Genomic DNA, 19,136 nt, shown 5'->3' on the forward strand with positions numbered 1-19,136 from the left:
TGGTGATCTAAAGTGTCATATTCGTCACCATGGTCAATCATCGCCTCCACTTCAAAGGGAATGAATTAGGGGCGGCATCGAATGTGTCAAATGTGTCATTACTGATTGTAAGATGCTCATTTTTGTATATATGTAACTGATGTACGATTTTCACTCTCTTGCGTCCCCGAAGTCTGTTAGACACACGTCGCGGGGCGTGGGACCATTTGGCCAACTGAGACTATTTGTTTTTGCAATAAAGCCTAGATTTTGGGAATACAACCTTGTGTCTGGCGTATCAGTTAGTGTGTGGTGATTGTGCCTTGTTTCCACATCCGAGGGTCCCTCAGCGGCCCCTTCATCGCTTCTGCTCAAATCCCGTTTTCTCCTGTTGCCTCCTGCTGCCTCCTATTCCTCCTGCTGCCTCCTACGGCCTCCTACTGTGTCCTGCTGCCTCCCACTGAGTGCTGCTGCATCCTACCGCCTCCTGCTGCTCTCTTCTGCACTTTTTCTTGGTCCAGTCTGCTCCTCTCCTTATCTGCCTGGACTCACCCTGATCCATCAGCTCTGCAGACCTACATCGACGGATCCTTCTACCAGTGACACCTCTAACACCAGCAGTGTACAGGGGTTTTGCCATTTGGCTTTCTCCTCAGGGACTCACTGTTCTCCAAGTCACCTCTGTGACTGTTCTAGCAACACTAAGTTGGCTTCTGGCACAGGCGACACTTACCTTTGCAGTAGCACTCTGAAAAAGAAGTTAAGGAACGAATGGCGAGACACCCTTAACAATAACACAAACCCAAGTTAACAACTCTTCCAAAGTATTATGAAAGACCAGCATTGATATAAATCCCATTCTTAATGTACAAATGATTGAACTAGGCTAATGCACAAATAATTGGAGCTTTATATTTGTGTAACAACTAGTGTGTAAATGGTGGTGTGTATTAAAGTTGAAATGCTCTGTATATATATATATATATATATATATATATATATATATATATATATATATATATATATATATATATATATATATATTATTCTTTCATTTACACATCCACACTATGTGTGTTTTGGTGTTCTGTGAAGGAGGACAGGCTTAGCTGATCCACTGAGAACTAAATCTGCAGTGATTGATTGGATGAACCCGAGCATTCTCCCATATACACCACTGTCCTATTATCTATCGCTCCTTAGATTTATACCGCTCACGTTATACGCTGGAAGAATTATCCTATCTCTGGATTTTGCTATATTCTGCTTTCGCCTGATGCACATATTTGCAGTCAGCAAGGTCCTGGGTCCCAAAATCATCATGATGTGGCGTATGGTAAGTCCCAGAGCAGCTCAATACATGTTCCTCGTTTAAAGTGTGATGAGACGACTTACCAGACTATATGTCACTGCTTTGATCTTTCTAGATAAAAGACATCTTCTCCTTCCTCTTCCTCTTGGCTGTTTGGATCGCTTCCTTTGGTGTCTCAAAACAAGCCATCACTGTCCACAACGAAAAGCGTCTAAATTGGATCTTCTGGAACGTGATCTACAAGCCGTACCTCACACTCTTCGGTGAAATCCCATCAGATGTTTATGGTACTGAAGCAAAGACTTCTTTCCTTTAACACCTCTAAAGCTACATCCTTTAAAGCTACATCCTGCACAGTTTGTCCTGTATTACAGCTGTCCTCTATTCCTGCAGCAAAGGCAAAAGTAGTATGCCGAGTGTCTGCTTAGCTCTTATTCATAGGTGAGTCAGCAGCGCAACTGTGAACAGGGTCATCAGACCTGCATGATCGCACACACACCCTTTCCGAATAAGGAGATGTGCATAATAAGACTCAAACACCAGGGACATGTATTTGTATTTGTATTTTTATTGTGCTTTATATAGCACCTTTTTCCAAAGCGCTTTACATAGGAGATCAACAGTACATAAAATCAGCAGTGAAAATCATAGTTCAGCTACAGCCGGTAACAATCAATCAGGGTACAGAAGCAGGTGAATTTTTAAAGAGGAACGGTACAAAGAGTAAGTAATAGAGCGAAGAGACAGAGGGAGAAAGTTCCAGTGAAGAGGGGCGCAGAGCTGAAAAGAACGAAAGCGGGATTGAGCGCGGGGAGGACGGGGAACAGTCAGTCTAAAAAGACCTGAGGAACAGAGAGAACGAGAAGGAGAGTAAAATGAGAGAAGATATGTAAGATAGTCGGGGGCAAATCCATAGAGAGATTTAAAAACTTGGCAAAGAAAATTGTATTTAAGCTGAAAATAGAAAGACAACCAACCAAGTGAGGTAAGAGAAGAAGACAGTGAACGAATGGATGAATGATAGATTGATTTAAGAGGAGCAAGACATGAATGAGGAAATCCAAAGAACGTGACAGAACAGTTGAAAAGTCGAGAAAAGTTTAGCGAGGAGATAAGAAGTTTTGTGGCGTGGAAAGTGAGAGAAGGGCGGACTCTTTGAATATTGTAGAGATGAAATCGACAGGCACAGGATTTAAGAGCGATATGATGAGCAAAGGACAGGTTAGAATCGAAGTAGAGACCAAGATTACGGGCAGTAGAGGAGATGTATAGACTGGATGGAGGAAAAGAAATAGATGGGGGAGGAGACTGTGGTAAGGGAGTATTAGCGGGAAAGAATAAAACTTCAGTCTTTCCGGCGTTCAAAGTGTGAAAATGGGAGATCCTGCAGGGTTTAATAGTAGAAAGACAAGTTGAGAGAGTAGAATGAATGTGTCAGTGACCAGCAGAACTGGGACAGCAGAGATCCAATTCCCAAGTAATAATATCTCTAAACATGAACAGAACTTGAAGCTTTAAGCGAGTGCCAGGGGAAAGAGAAAGCACTGCGTTATGATGCACTGGAGGTGGCAGAATAGTAGTGCACACTCTGGCATGACAACTATTTCTTCTAAATTGTGCATATGTGTAGACATATACAAATATGTACAAGGATTAGCCCTTAAACCAGAATTATTGTGCGTCAGAGCACCAATTCAACATATTGCTCTATTTTCTCACCCGAAACGGCTTATTCATCGACACATGTCACTGCTAGGTTGGCTCCAAGATCTCCTTGTAATGCGGCTGATACATTCTTTCATTTCTCCACTACTCAATCAACCAGTGTCTGTCCTATGCCTGCACATGCATGCCCTCTCTATAACGCACATGGCACACATTTCTAAAACACATAAACATTGATGCTTGCACCATACACACAGCATTTGTGGACAAGAGGATGCAGCCCTTGAAAGAGACCAGCCTTAAGTGCTGGGCTCCCTCCTCATCATTTTTTTGACATTTTATTTCCAGTTTTCCTCTTTAACAAGATTTCAAATAAGGGAAATGTAGATTGCAGTTTTGCCAAGCATACACACTACCACCTTCATTCTCAGGAGCATGTTAAATGGCGGAGAATAGGGGAAACACCAGAGAAACAATCTATAAACAAAATGTGCAATAGCAGCACCATTATGGAAGTGATTAACTAGAAGAGCTGGAACCACAGTGGAAAATCTGCCCATATGCTTCCCAACTAAATACAGAAACTCTGAATCATCCATCACAGCATGCATCTGTTTCCTGATGTGGGCAGGGATGTAGGAATCCAACAGACTCTGCCTGCTTTTAGCACATAGTAAAAGAAGGCAAGGTTTACGGAATACATTATAATGGTGTTGACCATGTGTTTACAAGATAGCTGCTATTACTCAATTCACTGTATGATGCACAGGAGCCTGGGGTATGTCCTTGAGTAAAGCCCACGCCACAGAAGCGGTAGTGGTCGAGGTCTTCCTAAGAGATTCTACGCCGCCATTAAAATTAGGCTGTTGGTATAGAGTAGGTACTTACACCCTTACGGGCATATTCAGACAGGGAATTAATAGCCTTGGGGAACTGGTTGTGGGTGTGATCAATAGCCGAAATTAAAAATAATATGCCCTGTTCAATGCATCCTACATGACTAAAGAACAGGTGGATGTCAAATGAAGCTTCACCACCGTGACTATTCATTTGAAAATCTTCAACTGGCCGTTTAGGAAACCGGTGAGAAGGTGCCTACATTTCAGACCAGAAAAAGAATAAACAACACTACGCCCCCCACTCCACTGTAAAAAGCTTTAACCAGCAAACGTCGGGTCGAAAACAATAAACAGGTAGAGAAAATCAGCAAATACACATGATTTGGATGATGTCAGAGAAGTGTGCAGATCCTCAAAGAAAGTGATCTTTGAGGGAAAAAATATTTTACACAACCAACCAAAGACGTTAGAAAATAAGCCAAAGGAAAAATTCCAACTTATCCAAAGTTTTTATCCCCAGGCTATATTGAAAGAGAGTGAAGACAGAGGTCGAAGTGTGGCCCTCGTGACCCCCACTCGACTTGCAGTACGAAGGCAGAATGTTTTAGAGATGTACATCACTCCTGGTCCCTTCATCACCATTGTCAATGTATCGCAGATGCGAGAAAAGTTACTCACTCAGACAGCCATTCAGAACGTACCCGACTGACAATATGGGGGAGCTAGAGTTGTCATCGATCGAACAAGTTGACTAACTAGAACTTCGAAAGCTGATGACGTCACCATTGAGATCACGGCATAGGTGCATTTAGACATGAAGCATATAGGCATCCATGCACAAAGCTACAGGAACACTTTTAGTTTATTGCAGATAGACACAAAACAAATTCTTATGACTCATAGTAGTTAGAGGACGGATACACTTACACCAGTAAATCTTAAGCTACGCAGAAACAGCGAGATGCCAAGAATACGTACAATCAGCTTGCACATGCTTAACTGCAACTAACATGGACGGCAATAAGAACAAAGAAAAGAACAAAACCATCTCCATTCTGTTGAGTGTATGCAGGCGGGTATGTGGTCGCCCCTCTTGAGAATTGTACGTTCTGCAAGAACCCTTGACTTCTACACATGCGTGCAAGACGCCCTGACATACTACATGTCCAACATACAGGAGGCCTCTTAATCTGCCCGTCCTGCATGCCTTAACTATCATTCTGCGTGTTTAAAAACCCACCTTGGTTATTCTGGAAATTTCCCTGATTATTCTGAAAGCTTCCTTGATTATTCTGGAAGCTTCTGTCATGGTCCATGCCCTCAAGTGTCGGATACAGACCACCCTACCAAGGGCATTGGGTCCCATGGGGGTCTTAAAGGCTCCAAGGAATCTCGCAGGGGCTTCCTAGACTCGGTCCTGGCGCCGCTGGCGCCAGGCTCATACTGCCATCGCCAACATGGCATGTTTCAGGCCCAGTGAGGCACGTGTGAACCAATTTGAGGCAGGCTGAAGGGATTATTTGCAGTGGGACTATTTGCTTGGGTGTGGTTGCTGGAACTACTTTACCTGGGTACTACTTTCAGAAGACTATATAAGACACACCCTTCATACAGAACACGCTTCGCGTTATTCTGCACTCCTGCAGCGTAACGCTCACCGTGTCTGCAGCTCCAGGCCAGCCATCAGCCACGCCCGTCCAGTTGTTTTGAGGTACCTGCAAAAAAGAGTGAGAAAGGAGACCAGAACAAGATATTTACCTGACTCTTCACCACGGCCGCTCTGGAGTCCACGCTTTTTCAGAGCTGAAAAGGAAAGGACACCAGATTAGCTTTGCAGACCACGCGATCTTCATCGCAGATCAGCGCCACGCTAATACTTACCAGCGAACCATCGGAACTTCATCACACGATCACCGCTCCATCTTCCGATCGCCCCATCTGTAAAACACAAAGAAGACATCAGGTTAGCAGTGCAGTGGAGAAGGCCTCATTGAGACTTATAATCCTGCGCAAGGCAGCACTCACCTGAAGGCAGCAATCCTCACGGACTTGCAATTCTTCATCACCCAACCTTGTCCAGGAGATTCTGCCCCTTTCAGAATTTAAAAGCAGCAAGTTGGTTGTGCAGAAAACAATACCGGGTGGAAAGACTTTTGCATAGCACTGGCGCAAATCTTACCTTGGGAAGCCAGCTATCAAGGACCTCGCTCCATCGTAAGCACGAAGAAGAAACCTGTAAAGAAAGGTACAGAGTGAACTTTTACAACTTGAACTCTTTAGCTATCCATATCTCTGGAATAAGACTTACCATTGAGTCACAGGTGTCTGGAACTTAATAGGATCAGTGAAGTAACTAGATCCTTGAACTACTACGCACCCCTGCGAACAGTGGCAGGACGGAGAGCCCGCTATTCATAACTCAAAGGCAAGCCTGCTTTCGTAACGAAGCCAGAGGGGGCACAAGACACCACTCATCACCGGATCGTCCTGCTCCGTTCGGCGCCCCTGTGGAGATCAGGTGAGTGTAACAGCTTCTTCCTCGGAAACCTCCCCTACCCCGTGGTACAAACCCATTATTACCTTGATCATACTACCTTTGGTTATTTACCTGTGTGGCATGCCTGCTGCTTGCTGCAAGCCTGACCCTTCTCTGCTAGTCAACATCGCCCCTTCTATGGCGTATTTTGACAATTCTTTCTGCACTAATTAAGCCTCTTCACCTTTCCTAGTGTCATCTTTCTTTTGATTCTTCTCTTGCAACAGTCTGAAATAATGTGTGATGGTCAGCTGTATTTCTGACCATGGCTTTGCTTCCATGCCTACTAACTTCTTGAGCTGCTTCTGCACTGGTTCTGGTAGCCCTTGGCATAATATATGATAAAATACAGGTATAGATTTTCCCCAAGGCTCGCAAGTCTCCAAGCTCCACTGTTCCTGAAAATTCTGAATGTAAACAAGAGGATCATCCCCTTCCTGCCTCTTTTTTGTCATTACAGCTCCCATATCTGACATGTCCAGATAGAGCACTCTATGCGCTTTCTAGACTGCCGCCCTATAGTTGTTAAATGGTGCTCCATCATGAGCCGTGTTCCCCGCAGCGACACTCGAATACCATACCCTTGACCAAATGCCGTCAGCTCTTTCGCCAAGAATGGCGACTGGAAGACCTTTAATGTCCCCTATAGCTAACATGTTTGCTCCTGTAATTTTTTCTAGCTCATGCATCCATTTCCCAGCGCCAGAAGTTAAATTCGGGAGCTTACACCTTAAATTATCCTTATCCATTTGTATATACTGTGGTCTTGCTCCTCCTTTCTTTAACAAGGGAAACTGCGAAATTCCAAACTCACATTCATCCCCCATCGTCTGTCTGTCCATAGCCCTCTTCTTCCTGGCAGCGACCTTAACCTGCTCACATAAGGTGGCAAGTCCCCCCTCTCACCATGGGATCACCCTCTAGGGGATGCAGAAGTTACTCAAACATCAATAATCGAAACGACTCAGGAAGTTGGCAAAGTTGATTGTTTTAATGTCAATTATCTAAAACAGGGAGTACAACAGACATCAACAGACGTCTCACAACATAGTCTCAATGATCTTCATAAAAGACATCAAAGTAGTAAAAGCTCTTCATTGATGACGTTGACCTATGCATTTACTAACGTCATCCTACGTGGCAAACTAGAAAAACGTATTGAAAAGAGTGATTGGATAAGAGGGAACATCAGTCACGCTCACCTGGTGTCCACGGGGGCGTAGCTCGTAGTCGTATGACCGATATCTGTACTGGTGCAGTTTTGATGGTATGTTGGCGTCCTCTCCCTTTTAACCTCCCCAGGAAGCGTTAGCCTGCAATGGCGAAACAAGATGTTAGCTATGAGTGGGTTGGATTGGTCCCACTACTTGCCACCACCTGATGCCCGACTCCTCTCCTCCTCACCTTTGAGTTTGATGAGGCTGGCTCTCCGTCCTGCTTAACCTTCAGCAGGGGCGTGGTAGGCACAGTCTTTTTCTGGGCGCAGTTACCTCACTGTTCCAGGGTGCTGTTACTGTTCGTTTCGGAATTCTGGATTATCGGGTGAGTATCTACCTCAATAGCAGCTTGGTATAGATGCTCAAAGTCTTATTGTCCAAATGTTTAAACATATTTGTTTTCTCTTGCAGATGCAGTTTTGGTGCAGAAATCAAGTAGAAGATTCGACTCTCCCAGGATGCTAAATAGTTGCCTCCAGGTGAGTATAATGCGGATAAAAGGCGCTGAGTGACTGGAATAAATGTTCGTTCAGTACTGAGCGTGACTAACCTGCTGTTCTTTTCCTGTTCCCTTTTGCAGGCGTGGCTCGGTCCCAAGATGCAGAATGGACTGGTTGCATCCAGGTGAGTATAGCGCTTGATGAAAGGCGCTGAGTGGCTGAATAAATGTTCATTCAGTATTGTGCGCTGCTAACCTTTTTCTGTTCCCATTTGCAGGCGCGGCCCCAAGATGAAGAGTGGAAGAACCACTCCAATGAAACCAGGAGGAACGCGGAATCCCGGGTGAGTATCGGCACCTGCATGGACGTCCTTTCAACAGGGGCGGCGATCAGGAAACCAGCTGGAGATGCGCCCGATAGACCGGATTGCAGGTAAGTGTTTGGTCGCTGAAGTAACACCTGTTCTTCGCTTTTTCTATTTCCAGGCTCCGATGGATAGAAGCACTGACGGGCGTGGCTGTGGAAGCTTGAGGACAGAGCAGACACGGTGAGCGTTACGCTGCAGGAGTGCAGAATAACGCAAAGCGTGTTCTGCATGCAGGGTGTGGCTTATATAGCCTTGTAAGTAGTTCCAGGTAAAGTAGTCCCTTTGCCACACCCTGTCTTCCCAAGAAAAATAGTCCCTCTGCCCCTCCCAGGATTATACCGAGGCCCAGCCTCACTAGGCAGGTTAAATAGTTCCACGAGTTCAGCCCATTTTATGAGCCTGGCGCCAACAGCGCCAGGACTGAGTCCATGAGTCTCTAGGGCGTTTCCTTGGGGCCTGACAAGCTCTTCTGGGTGGTGGGGATTGGGATGGGCCCAACAGCTCAAGGGGTTTCAGAGCTCGCACCATGACAGGACTCCCCCCTAAGGCCCCCCTAAAGGCGGGGTCTTCCCTTGGTCCTGGTTTGTTCGGGTGGCTATGATGGAACCTCTTTAACAATCGTGGTGCATGAATGTGTTCACTAGGTTCCCAAGATCTTTTGTGTGGTCCATATCCTTTCCAGTCTATTAGATAAAATAGTTTTGATTTGACGATTTTCGAGTCCAGGATATCCTTGATCACAAATTCGGGTTCTCCGTCGACCAAGATCAGTTTCGGTGGTTTCAGTATCCGGGTTCCTGGTTGTACTGGTTTCAGAAGTGAGACATGAAACACAGGATGAATTTTCATGTGTGAAGGTAAATCCAACTTTAGGCTACCGGATTGATGATAGCCTTAATGGTGTATGGACCTACGTATCTGGGATTGCAGGTTCGGATTCCTTTCATGTGTATGTCTTTGGATGCCAACCAGACTTCATCTCCAACTTGATACCTTGGAGCTTCACTCCTATGGACGTCTGCTGACTTCTTGTATCTTTCCTTGGCTTGTTTCAGCTGGTCCGTTGCTTGCTTAAAAGCTTGAGTTATGGTAGTGTGCAAGCTTTTCACTTCTGGCATTTCCAAAGCTTGGGGAGAGTCAAGATTAGAGGTTTTTGGATGCAATCCACAAAATGGTGTAGAAGGGAGTCTGTCCGATGCTGGAGTGCAGGGAGTTGTTGTAGGCGTATTCGGTTATCCATAAAATGTCTTTCCAACTGTTTTCTGATTGGTGTAACATACATCTGAGGTATTGTTCAAGAGTCTGGTTGGTCCTCTCGGTCTGACCATCGGTCTGGGGATGGTGGCTAGTAGAGAGTCTTACATCGATTTGCGCTAATTCGCAACACTTTTTCCAAAATCGAGAGATGAATTGGCTACCGCGATCTGAAATTAGGATGGAAGGGAACCCATGTATTCGGACTATCTGTGCTAAAAATTCCTTAGCTAGCTTTGAGGCTGAGGGTAGCCCCTTCAGTGGAATGAAATGAGCCATCTTTGAAAACAAGTCCACCACCACCAGGATTGTGTTGAACCCGTCACAAGGAGGAAGGTCAGTTATGAAATCAAGAGACAATGTATGCCAAGGCGTAGGTGGAATACCCAGTGGTTGCAGTTGACCTGGTGACCTCTTCTTCGAGGCCTTGTTTTGAGCGCAAACTCCACAGGATAACACAAATTGCTTGATGTCTTACGCCAAGTCGGCCACCAATAGTATCGCTTGATCTTGGCTTCGGTCTTAGCAGTCCCAGGATGGCCTTCAACTAGTGATTCGTGGTAAGTCGAGATTACCTTCTCCTGAAGTTCCTTGCTGGGTAGCTAGAGACGTCCTTGAAAATAAGGTAAATGGTTTGAGACCGAATGATGAACACTTTTAGTAGGCCAGTCTTTCAGAGTGTCTGTGTCCATGAGATGTGCGATTTCTTCGTGGATGTCGTCTAAGGTTAGAGACGTTGTCACTCCTAATATCTTTTCTCCGGGAATGATGGACACTGGGTCTAGGTTGGTAGATTCCTCTTCTACCCCAATGCGAGATAGGGCGTCTGGCTTGCCATTTCGACAACCAGGTCGGTAAGTAATTACGAAGTCAAATTCGGCGAAAAATAATGCCCATCGGAGTTGGCGAGATGATTGGGCCTTTGCCACCTTTAAATATTGTAGGTTGAGGTGGTCAGTTATTACAGTTATTGTATGTCTTGCTCCCAGTAGATAATGCCGCCAAGCCTTGAAGGCCGCCTTCATGGCCAGGAGTTCTTTGTCTGTAATGGCATAATTCAATTCTGGCGCTGTGAATTTCCGTGACCAGAAGGCCACTGGATGGAGCTGACCTGTCTCAGGATCTTTTTGCGAGAGGACCGCTCCCATTGCTGAACTGGAAGCGTCGGTTTCGACCACATACGGTAGGTCTGGACGTGGATGTTTCAAGATCGGGGCTGAGATGAATTTTTGTTTTAAGTCTTGAAACGCCTTCTCGGCTTCTTCTGACCATTGGAAACGTTTGTTCTTTCGTAGTAGAGAAGTAATGGGATGAACAAGCTGTGAGAACCCCGGAATGAAGCGGCGATAGAAGTTCGCAAATCCGAGCATGCTCTGAACACCTTTAATCGAGGTTGGAGAAGGCCAGTTGAGAATGGCGTCAACCTTCCGTGAATCCATGCGTACACCATGTGGGGTTAGGACAAACCCAAGGAATTCGACCTCCGTAACATGGAAGAATCATTTTTCCAGTTTTGCGAACAATCTATGTTGACGAAGTTTGTCCAAAACTGCACGGACGTGTTTCACATGTTCCTGTTCCGACGATGAATATACCAAAATGTCATCTATGTATACTACGACAGAGACATCAATCAATTCACGCAGGACGTCATTCATGAAATACTGGAACGCCGCTGGGGCGTTGCAAAGTCCAAAAGGCATCACTTGGTATTCGAATAATCCATATTTGGTGCGGAATGCGGTCTTCCATTCATCCCCTTTTTTTATTCGTACCAGATGATATGCCCCTCTAAGATCTAGCTTGGTATAAATTCGGGCGTCTTTAACTTGATCCAGGAGCTCAGGAATCAGAGGCAAGGGATAACTGTTTTTAACAGTGACTTGGTTTAATCCGCGGTAATCGATGCAAGTCCTAAGGTCTCCTTCCTTTTTTGGCACGAAGAACAAAGGCGAGGCTGCAGGGGACTTGGTCGGGCGGATAAAGCCGTTAGCCAGGTACTGGTCCAAGTATTTTTTCAAATGCAGATTTTCAGGCTCCGTAAGTGCGTAGATTCTGCCACATGGAATCTGAGCGCCAGGTATAAGGTCGATCTGACAATCGTACGATCTATGGGGAGGAAGGGTATTCGCTTGATCCTTCTGAAAAACGTCTTGATAATCTTGGTATTCTGGAGGTAGCGGATTAGGCTGATCCATGATTGTTGCAACTTTTTTAACCAAAGTTTCCTTTGTTCGGTAACAGGTACGAGCACATTCGACTGAGAAGGTCAGCCTCTTAGCACGCCAGTCGATACAAGGATTGTGTGATTCTAACCATGGCATTCCTAGGATTATTTGAAATTGTGGAGCCTTCATTAGGTCGAATACGATGTCTTCCCGATGTCCGTCTTGGCACAAAAGTGTCATTTCAGTTGTCGAGTGCGTTACTGGGCCCGAAGCGATTTCAGTTCCATCGACAGTAGTGACTAAATCTGTAGTTGCCTTTTCACACAGGGGAAGATTCATCCTTGTAGCCAAATCGTGATCCATATAATTTCCAATGGCGCCGCTATTGATATATGCCCTGACTGCATGCATTTGGGAAGGCTGCTGGTGATTTATGAGGATCATTGGCAAGACGAGGTGCGAGGTCTGAGAGTCCTTCTTTTCGCTCGACAAGCGGACCTCTACGCTTGTCGGGCGAGGACGTTTTCTGATTCCGGCTCCGTTTCCACCTTGCCGGCAACTCCAACTGCCTTCTTAGGTAGCTTAACAGGACAGTCTCGAAGGAAGTGACCGGCGGAGCCGCAGTACAAACATAGATGCTGTTGTCTTCTTCTGTCTCTTTCGGCCTTAGTTAATGTCCCTCGCACTCCCCCAATTTGCATGGGTTCGGCCAAGTTGGAAGTCTTGGATGCATTCTCCTTTGGGCGTAAAAACACCCGAGTGTCCATCCTAGCTCGATCCGCCTTACGGTTCTGTAGTCTATGATCAAGCTGAACCACCAGATCAATGTATTCCGCACAATCGCTAGGAGGATTGACCACTTGAACTAAAACGTCTTTCAACTCCCCTCTTAAGCCTCGGTAAAACAGAGTTGTTCTCTTATCGTTGGGCCAATCAGTTTCTACTATCAGCCTATTAAAGGTTGCAATGTACGTGTCACGATCCCTGCCCTAAACCTGGATAGCCAGGCCAGGTGGGCTACTTCTACCCCCATCAGGCCCTCAAGGGCCTTGACATTTGCCCCCAGACTCTCTTGGAGTCAGTCCTGGCGCCTTTGGTGCCAGGCTCATATGCTAGAGCAGTAATCAGGGCCCCTAAAGGCATTGCGCAACAACATGGATGCTTCCACATGGCTCAGTTCCTAAACTGAACCATGCGGTCTAGCATTTTGGGTGTGGCAGGCCCAGTGATACCTGGGATGCCTGCAGGCTATATAAACCACACCCTAACTCCAGTACATGCTTCGCGTTAGTTTGCAACTCTGCAACGTGACGCTCACCGCATTCAGCTTCAGCCACGAACCTCGGAAGAACAGCATCTGCAAAAGAGGAAAATACATAGTTAGAAAAGGCAGCAGCTTACCTGAATTTCATCATTAGCAACCCGCAACTCTTCCGACCATCATTCAGGAACCAGCACTCCTTTGGATCGACTGACCTGAAAAAGGGGAGAGACAAGGCATCAGACATTTGCACAATTAACGAACTGTGCCGAAAGGCTTACCTTGCCAGCCGCTCCTCAGTCAGCATCATTTAGAGAATTTCATCCTCCGGCTGACCTCCGCGACCTGTGAAGAGAAAAGACAACAGGTTAGAAAAGGCAAAGCATTTTAGCGTAGCGCATAGTGCCTACTCACGGCATCAAGGCGCTCTAGAAACGCCCATACTTACCGGCAAACTCCTAAATTCAATCCTTGCCACATATTGGACTTCTGCATACACAGAGAAGAGAGAAGACATTTATTTAACCCAAAAGGCATGCTAAGACAACAAAATACCACAGCAATAAGACCTACCTGAAAAAACTCAAGACGGGCCGGCATCAGTGAAGTAACTCGATCGCCTCTGCCCTCCAAGCACAACGCGCCCCTGCCAGACAGCAGGACGGAGAACCCACCAACATCAAGAACAAAGTGAGGAGAAGTCCAGGAGGGCCGCAGACACACGGGGTGGTGGGAGGCTTGTTACCCCAGTTGTCAGTCCTGAACTTTGGTTACCTGTATTTCAGGCTGGACTCTTCAGCTGGTAACACCAGGGCATCGCGAGGAGAGGTACCTGGACCCCAACTGCTGGGTGGCGCCCCCGTGGAACCAGGTGAGCGTAACAGTACGTTAACAGATCCTGTTTTCCTTGGCGCAGAGATAAGAGTTCATTATCCAATGCCTGACCCTGAGAGTGGCGGGCAAACAACTTTTCCATGTCATTTGAAACCCCTGGAAGTCTCGATAGATGGGATCATCCCGATTGACTAGAGGCACAGACCAATCTGCCACGCTGCCACTGAGGTAAGACAATGCAAAGGCTACCCTTGACTGGTCGTTTAGAAAGGCCCCTGGCCTGCATAGAAAATGAAGTCGGCACTGGTTCATGAAAACCGCATACCTTTTCGGGTCTCCTGCAAAACGTTCTGGAGGTGCCAAAGGTACGGCTCCTGGAAGGACCACTTTAAATGGATTGCTGGGTGCAGGCGGAACCGTTGATCCCAGTCCGGGTAGCGGTGTTTGTCCCACCTGGGATTATAGCAATTGCTTAGCAAGCTCATCGGTATGATCTTTAGCCACAATCAATTCCCTCCTTAAAGCATTAGTCTCATGCCGGGCCGAATGTACCTCGGCCCTGAGTTCCCCCAAAAGCTGGGCCAGTTGGTCAGTCTCTGAAGTCTCCATAATGCCCAGGTAGAGAATTTGTAGAAGGCTTTGTGTTCTGTCACGCTCACCTGGTCTCCACGGGGGCGTAGCTCGTAGTCGTATGACCGATATCTGTACTGGTGCAGTTTTGATGGTATGTTGGCGTCCTCTCCCTTTTAACCTCCCCAGGAAGCGTTAGCCTGCAATGGCGAAACAAGATGTTAGCTATGAATGGGTTGGATTGGTCCCACTACTTGCCACCACCTGATGCCCGACTCCTCTCCTCCTCACCTTTGAGTTTGATGAGGCTGGCTCTCCGTATTTGTTTTCTCTTGCAGATGCAGTTTTGGTGCAGAAATCAAGTAGAAGATTCGACTCTCCCAGGATGCTAAATAGTTGCCTCCAGGTGAGTATAATGCGGATGAAAGGCGCTGAGTGACTGGAATAAATGTTCGTTCAGTACTGAGCGCGACTAACCTGCTGGTCTTTTCCTGTTCCCTTTTGCAGGCGTGGCGCGGTCCCAAGATGCAGAATGGACTGGTTGCATGCAGGTGAGTATAGTGCAGATGAAAGGCGCTGAGTGGCTGAATAAATGTTCATTCAGTATTGTGCGCGGCTAACCTGCTGTTTCTTTTTCTGTTCCCTTTTGCAGGCGCAGCGCGGTCCCAAGATGAAGAATGGAAGAACCGCTCCAATGAAACCAGGAGGAACGCGGAATCCCGGGTGAGTATCGGCACCTACGTGGACGTCCTTTCAACAGGGGCGGGGATCAGGAAACCAGCTGGAGATGCGACCGATGGACCGGATTGCAGGTAAGTTTTTGGTCGCGAAAGTAACACCTGTTCTTCTCTTTTTCTATTTCCAGGCTCCGATGGATGGAAGCACTGACGGGCGTGGCTGTGGAAGCTTGAGGACAGAGCAGACCCGGTGAGCGTTACGCTGCAGGAGTGCAGAATAACGCAACGCGTGTTCTGCATGCAGGGTGTGGCTTATATAGCCTTGTAAGTAGTTCCAGGTAAAGTAGTCCCTTTGCCACACCCGGTCTTCCCAAGAAAAATAGTCCCTCTGCCACTCCAAGGATTATACCAAGGCCCACTAGGCAGGTTAAATAAGTCCATGAGTTCAGCCCATTTCATGAGCCTGGCGCCACTGAGTCCATGAGGCTCTAGGGCGTTTCCTTGGGGCCTGACAAGCTCTTCTGGGTGGTGGGGACTGGGATGGGCCCAACAGCTCCAGGGGTTACGGAGCTCGCATCATGACACATCTAGGTATATGTTCCATACTTTTCTTAAGACAGTGATAGGCTCCTTAAAATCAGGTGGAGCAAGTAAGCACTCCCTTCAAACATATCACTATGAACATCACTAAATGTACAATGTCCCATTGGTTACACAACTGTAGGACCCTTAATTACGCGGCCCCTACAATTGGTTGGCTCTCTTACATCCGTCAGTACTTTTCCACCTATGTTAGCAGCACGCAGACTGGACTTCCAGGTTCTTGGTGAGCTGGTCGTGACCATTGCTCTCACCAATTAGCATATTATCACCTCAGTAGTCTACTGTCAATTAAGGCTTTAAACTCAGCCTTGAAAATGTTCTTTGCTCTGGAGAATCCAGGGGAGTAGAGGCACGCTCTGATTCCCTGCGTAGGTGTGGTTTGTCATGTTTGTCCAACTTCATCCTTCCTCGTGACTGAAGACCACAAATTTGAGCTCTGGTGTATTTAAAATACTATTTTTTAATAAGCCTCTGGCGTCTTCCTTGTTTTCATCCATGTCTTCTGAACAGGAGTTTCATTCTTTCACACGATTGTAACTACTTTCTGCTCATCTATGCTGAATACGATCTTGGCTTCTTGGGGTTGATCCAACCTCACCCTTCAGAGATTCACTTCTGTATTTCGATTGCTTTTTCAACTGCAACACACTGAAAAAAGAAAGGCCTTCTTTCTCTGGTCCAGCACTGCTATAACACATAGTGGAATCATCCACACTTTACTTTCTGCTATATATTTATACGTTGGCGCATGCTGCAATCTATTCACTACATAGCTAGCCTCAAGATTACTTTGTCTGTTTGCGTTACTTTGCATCTGTACACGTGTAAAATGACTTGATCGTCATCGTTTCTGTAGCATAAGCTTCTTCACCTCGAGCCAGAGATGTCACTTATGTTTGATACTTTCTTGATGCCTTTATAGAATATAAACATTCTCTTGTCTCTGCATCTTTTCTATGTACGTCCGTCTTGGTTCGTGTGACGTCACCAATCTGCTCTTTCGTTCATTTGTCCTGTTTCTTCTGGAATTTCATTCAAATGGCCATCGTACTCGTATGCTGATATGGCTTTCTCAATGGGAACCTTGCTTCCAGGACTCTCGTTGGTATCGGTATTCTCACTGGTACTGCACGTGTCTCGCACTCTGTTTCCCAACATATAGGCGAGACGGTTGAGGTGGGGGTACTTAGCTCCTTCACTACAGATGATTATGTATGGTTACCTGTGTACAGGTGTTAGCAGGAGACGCTAGCTTAAATCATGGAAGGTTGTTTCTTAATTTATGTCATTGAGATGCATTCCTAAATGCAGCGTTATAGAAGAAGGACCACATTTTTTGGGATACCCTGTGAGCAGGAAGACAGTGGTATGTTATGTTATATTTGTTATTGTGTTTATATTGTCAAAAGCGGAGACCTATCAGAATATTAGGGTTTTTCCTCTAGACAGTTTCAACGTCACAATACAATGAGGGGCTGCTGGCCACATGTGAGGTTGTTAAGTAGGACTTGAGGTGCTTAGAAGGTGGTGGAATCCATTTTGGTGAACTGTTTTTTGAATTGATGAGAAGTGTTGTGCCATTTGGGTGAAGCTCGAGGAGCACATGAATGAAGTCGAAGTTTGGGTCTTAAGGGCAGAAGATACAGTGTGGGCGGTGCACGGGCCACGCTATTGTTGGAGGTGGCGAGCAAGAGAGGCCCATGGTAAGGTTCTTTGGATTGTTATGATTTTGAGAATTTAATCAAAAAGTGATGTTACTTATGCAAACTCATAATTGACAAAAGGTAAATTCAATTTGTCGAAATCCCGATTTTAAGTCAAGTAAGTATTGATGATTACAAAGTAACATGTCATAATGAGGGGTACACCCCATCAACATTTATGCAAGTCCCTCCTGCGATATCAAGACAAAATACGCAAGTATAGCACGGAATGGACACGCGATAGAGAGGCCAAATTGGCAAAGTCATGACCCAAAGACGGAAGCTTTTCCAACTGTGCAGCAACATGTGACCACATTTTTACATTCAGCTTATAAAGGGAGGGAATTAAGTATATTAGAGCTGTGGAACATGTTTCAGGATAAGGAAGGGGACCCATCCCAAAAGCAATGGATGTTGAGTCAATACAATGTGGGAAGCAAATCTCATTTGGCTCCCTCTCCTCTTCCTCAAACTGCAGACATAGACCCAACAGCAGAAAATCAGGGATTTTACCCCTTAAAGTAATTGAAAGCAGAAGCAGAATACACCAATCCTATTTTTGCACCTGCAGCGTATAGCATCAAGGACACACTTAGCAGCGTGAAGCAGGTGAATAAAAAAGCAGAAGCTATCAATGGTGAACATAAGGAGCGCAGGGAATCGCAAGCAAAACTGAGAAACAACGTTGATTGAAAGACAGGATATAGTGGGACTCATGAAGCGATAGTCCCAATAAAGAATGGGTAGACAGACAGATATTGCTTATGAACTAAGACTTATGGGGGAGGAAGCTCCAAATCATAAAGATGCAGAGGAAGAAGCTGAAGAGGCAGAGATAATAGAGGAAGTACAGAGAAGAGAAAGGGAAGAAACAGGGAAATATGCCAGGGTAAGAAGAGAATAAAAGCGAGCAGAAGAAAGGGAAAGGTAAGAGAGGGAAAAGAAAAGGCAGAGGGAGCTAGAGGAGACAACGATGCGGAAGGCCGAAGAAGAGAAGAAGAGACAGCTGTAGATAAAGGAGGAAAAGAGAAGGCTGGAAGTAGAGCGGCTTGTTAAAGAGCGCTGAAGCAGGGAGGAAGAGGAAGACAGGAGACGTGAGCAGGGAAGAGGACAAAAGCAAAGAGAGACAGTCTAAGAAAATAGCAGTCATTAAAATGGGCTTGACACGTCTAAATGATTATGAGGGAGAGGGGAGACGAAGAAGAATAGGGGAACCCTATAGGAGCAGAAGGGACAGTTTGGTTGCCCCAAAGGCAAGTAAGAGTACGACAGGGTCCTCGTTAAGAGGGGAACGCCATTCTTTAGACAAAATGAAGGGGATATAGTGGGAGAAACTTACGTTAAGGAGACTCAGCTTTGAGGACGAAAGAGAAGGAGACAGTGATGATAGTTTTGGGACCATGGGGTCAGATGAAGATCAACAAGAAAGTGACGATGATGAGAGAGAGACGCCTTACCGCCGCTGCAGGGAAGTAAGCCTGGATAGAGACATATTATGGGTCGAAGGGGAAGACACGGGAAGAAACAAGAGAGAACCCGAGGGATGACTGGGGCGTCCCAGGGACAGGTCACATAGTGCAGACACAATGATGCCATATGCACAGAGGCTCAGAGCCCTGCCAGGATGAAAACGGGCAGAGCTGACAATGGCATTTACAGCCACTAGAAACATGGGGAGACGTAATTAGGGAATAAGGCTGGCACAGTTCCA

At 46.1% G+C, this 19,136-nt stretch overlaps 1 protein-coding gene across 3 annotated transcripts in view; it reads left to right on the plus strand.

Annotated features, from left to right (window-relative positions):
* Positions 1–19,136, plus strand: part of LOC138528635 (transient receptor potential cation channel subfamily M member 2-like) — a 613,775-nt gene that overhangs the window by 457,172 nt on the left and 137,467 nt on the right. For all 3 annotated transcript variants that reach the window (XR_011284191.1, XM_069640449.1, XM_069640451.1), the window contains exons 17-18: positions 1,183–1,315; positions 1,407–1,578. Coding sequence is in view for 2 of the 3 variants with exons in the window: in XM_069640449.1 (XP_069496550.1) it covers positions 1,183–1,315; positions 1,407–1,578 (305 nt within the window). In the remaining variant the exon portion in view is untranslated. The remainder of the gene's footprint in view (positions 1–1,182; positions 1,316–1,406; positions 1,579–19,136) is intronic.

The sequence above is a fragment of the Ambystoma mexicanum genome, chromosome 7q (assembly GCF_040938575.1).
Source record: "Ambystoma mexicanum isolate Mex_15411 chromosome 7q, UKY_AmexF1_1, whole genome shotgun sequence".
In the NCBI taxonomy this organism is placed as follows: Eukaryota; Metazoa; Chordata; class Amphibia; order Caudata; family Ambystomatidae; genus Ambystoma; species Ambystoma mexicanum.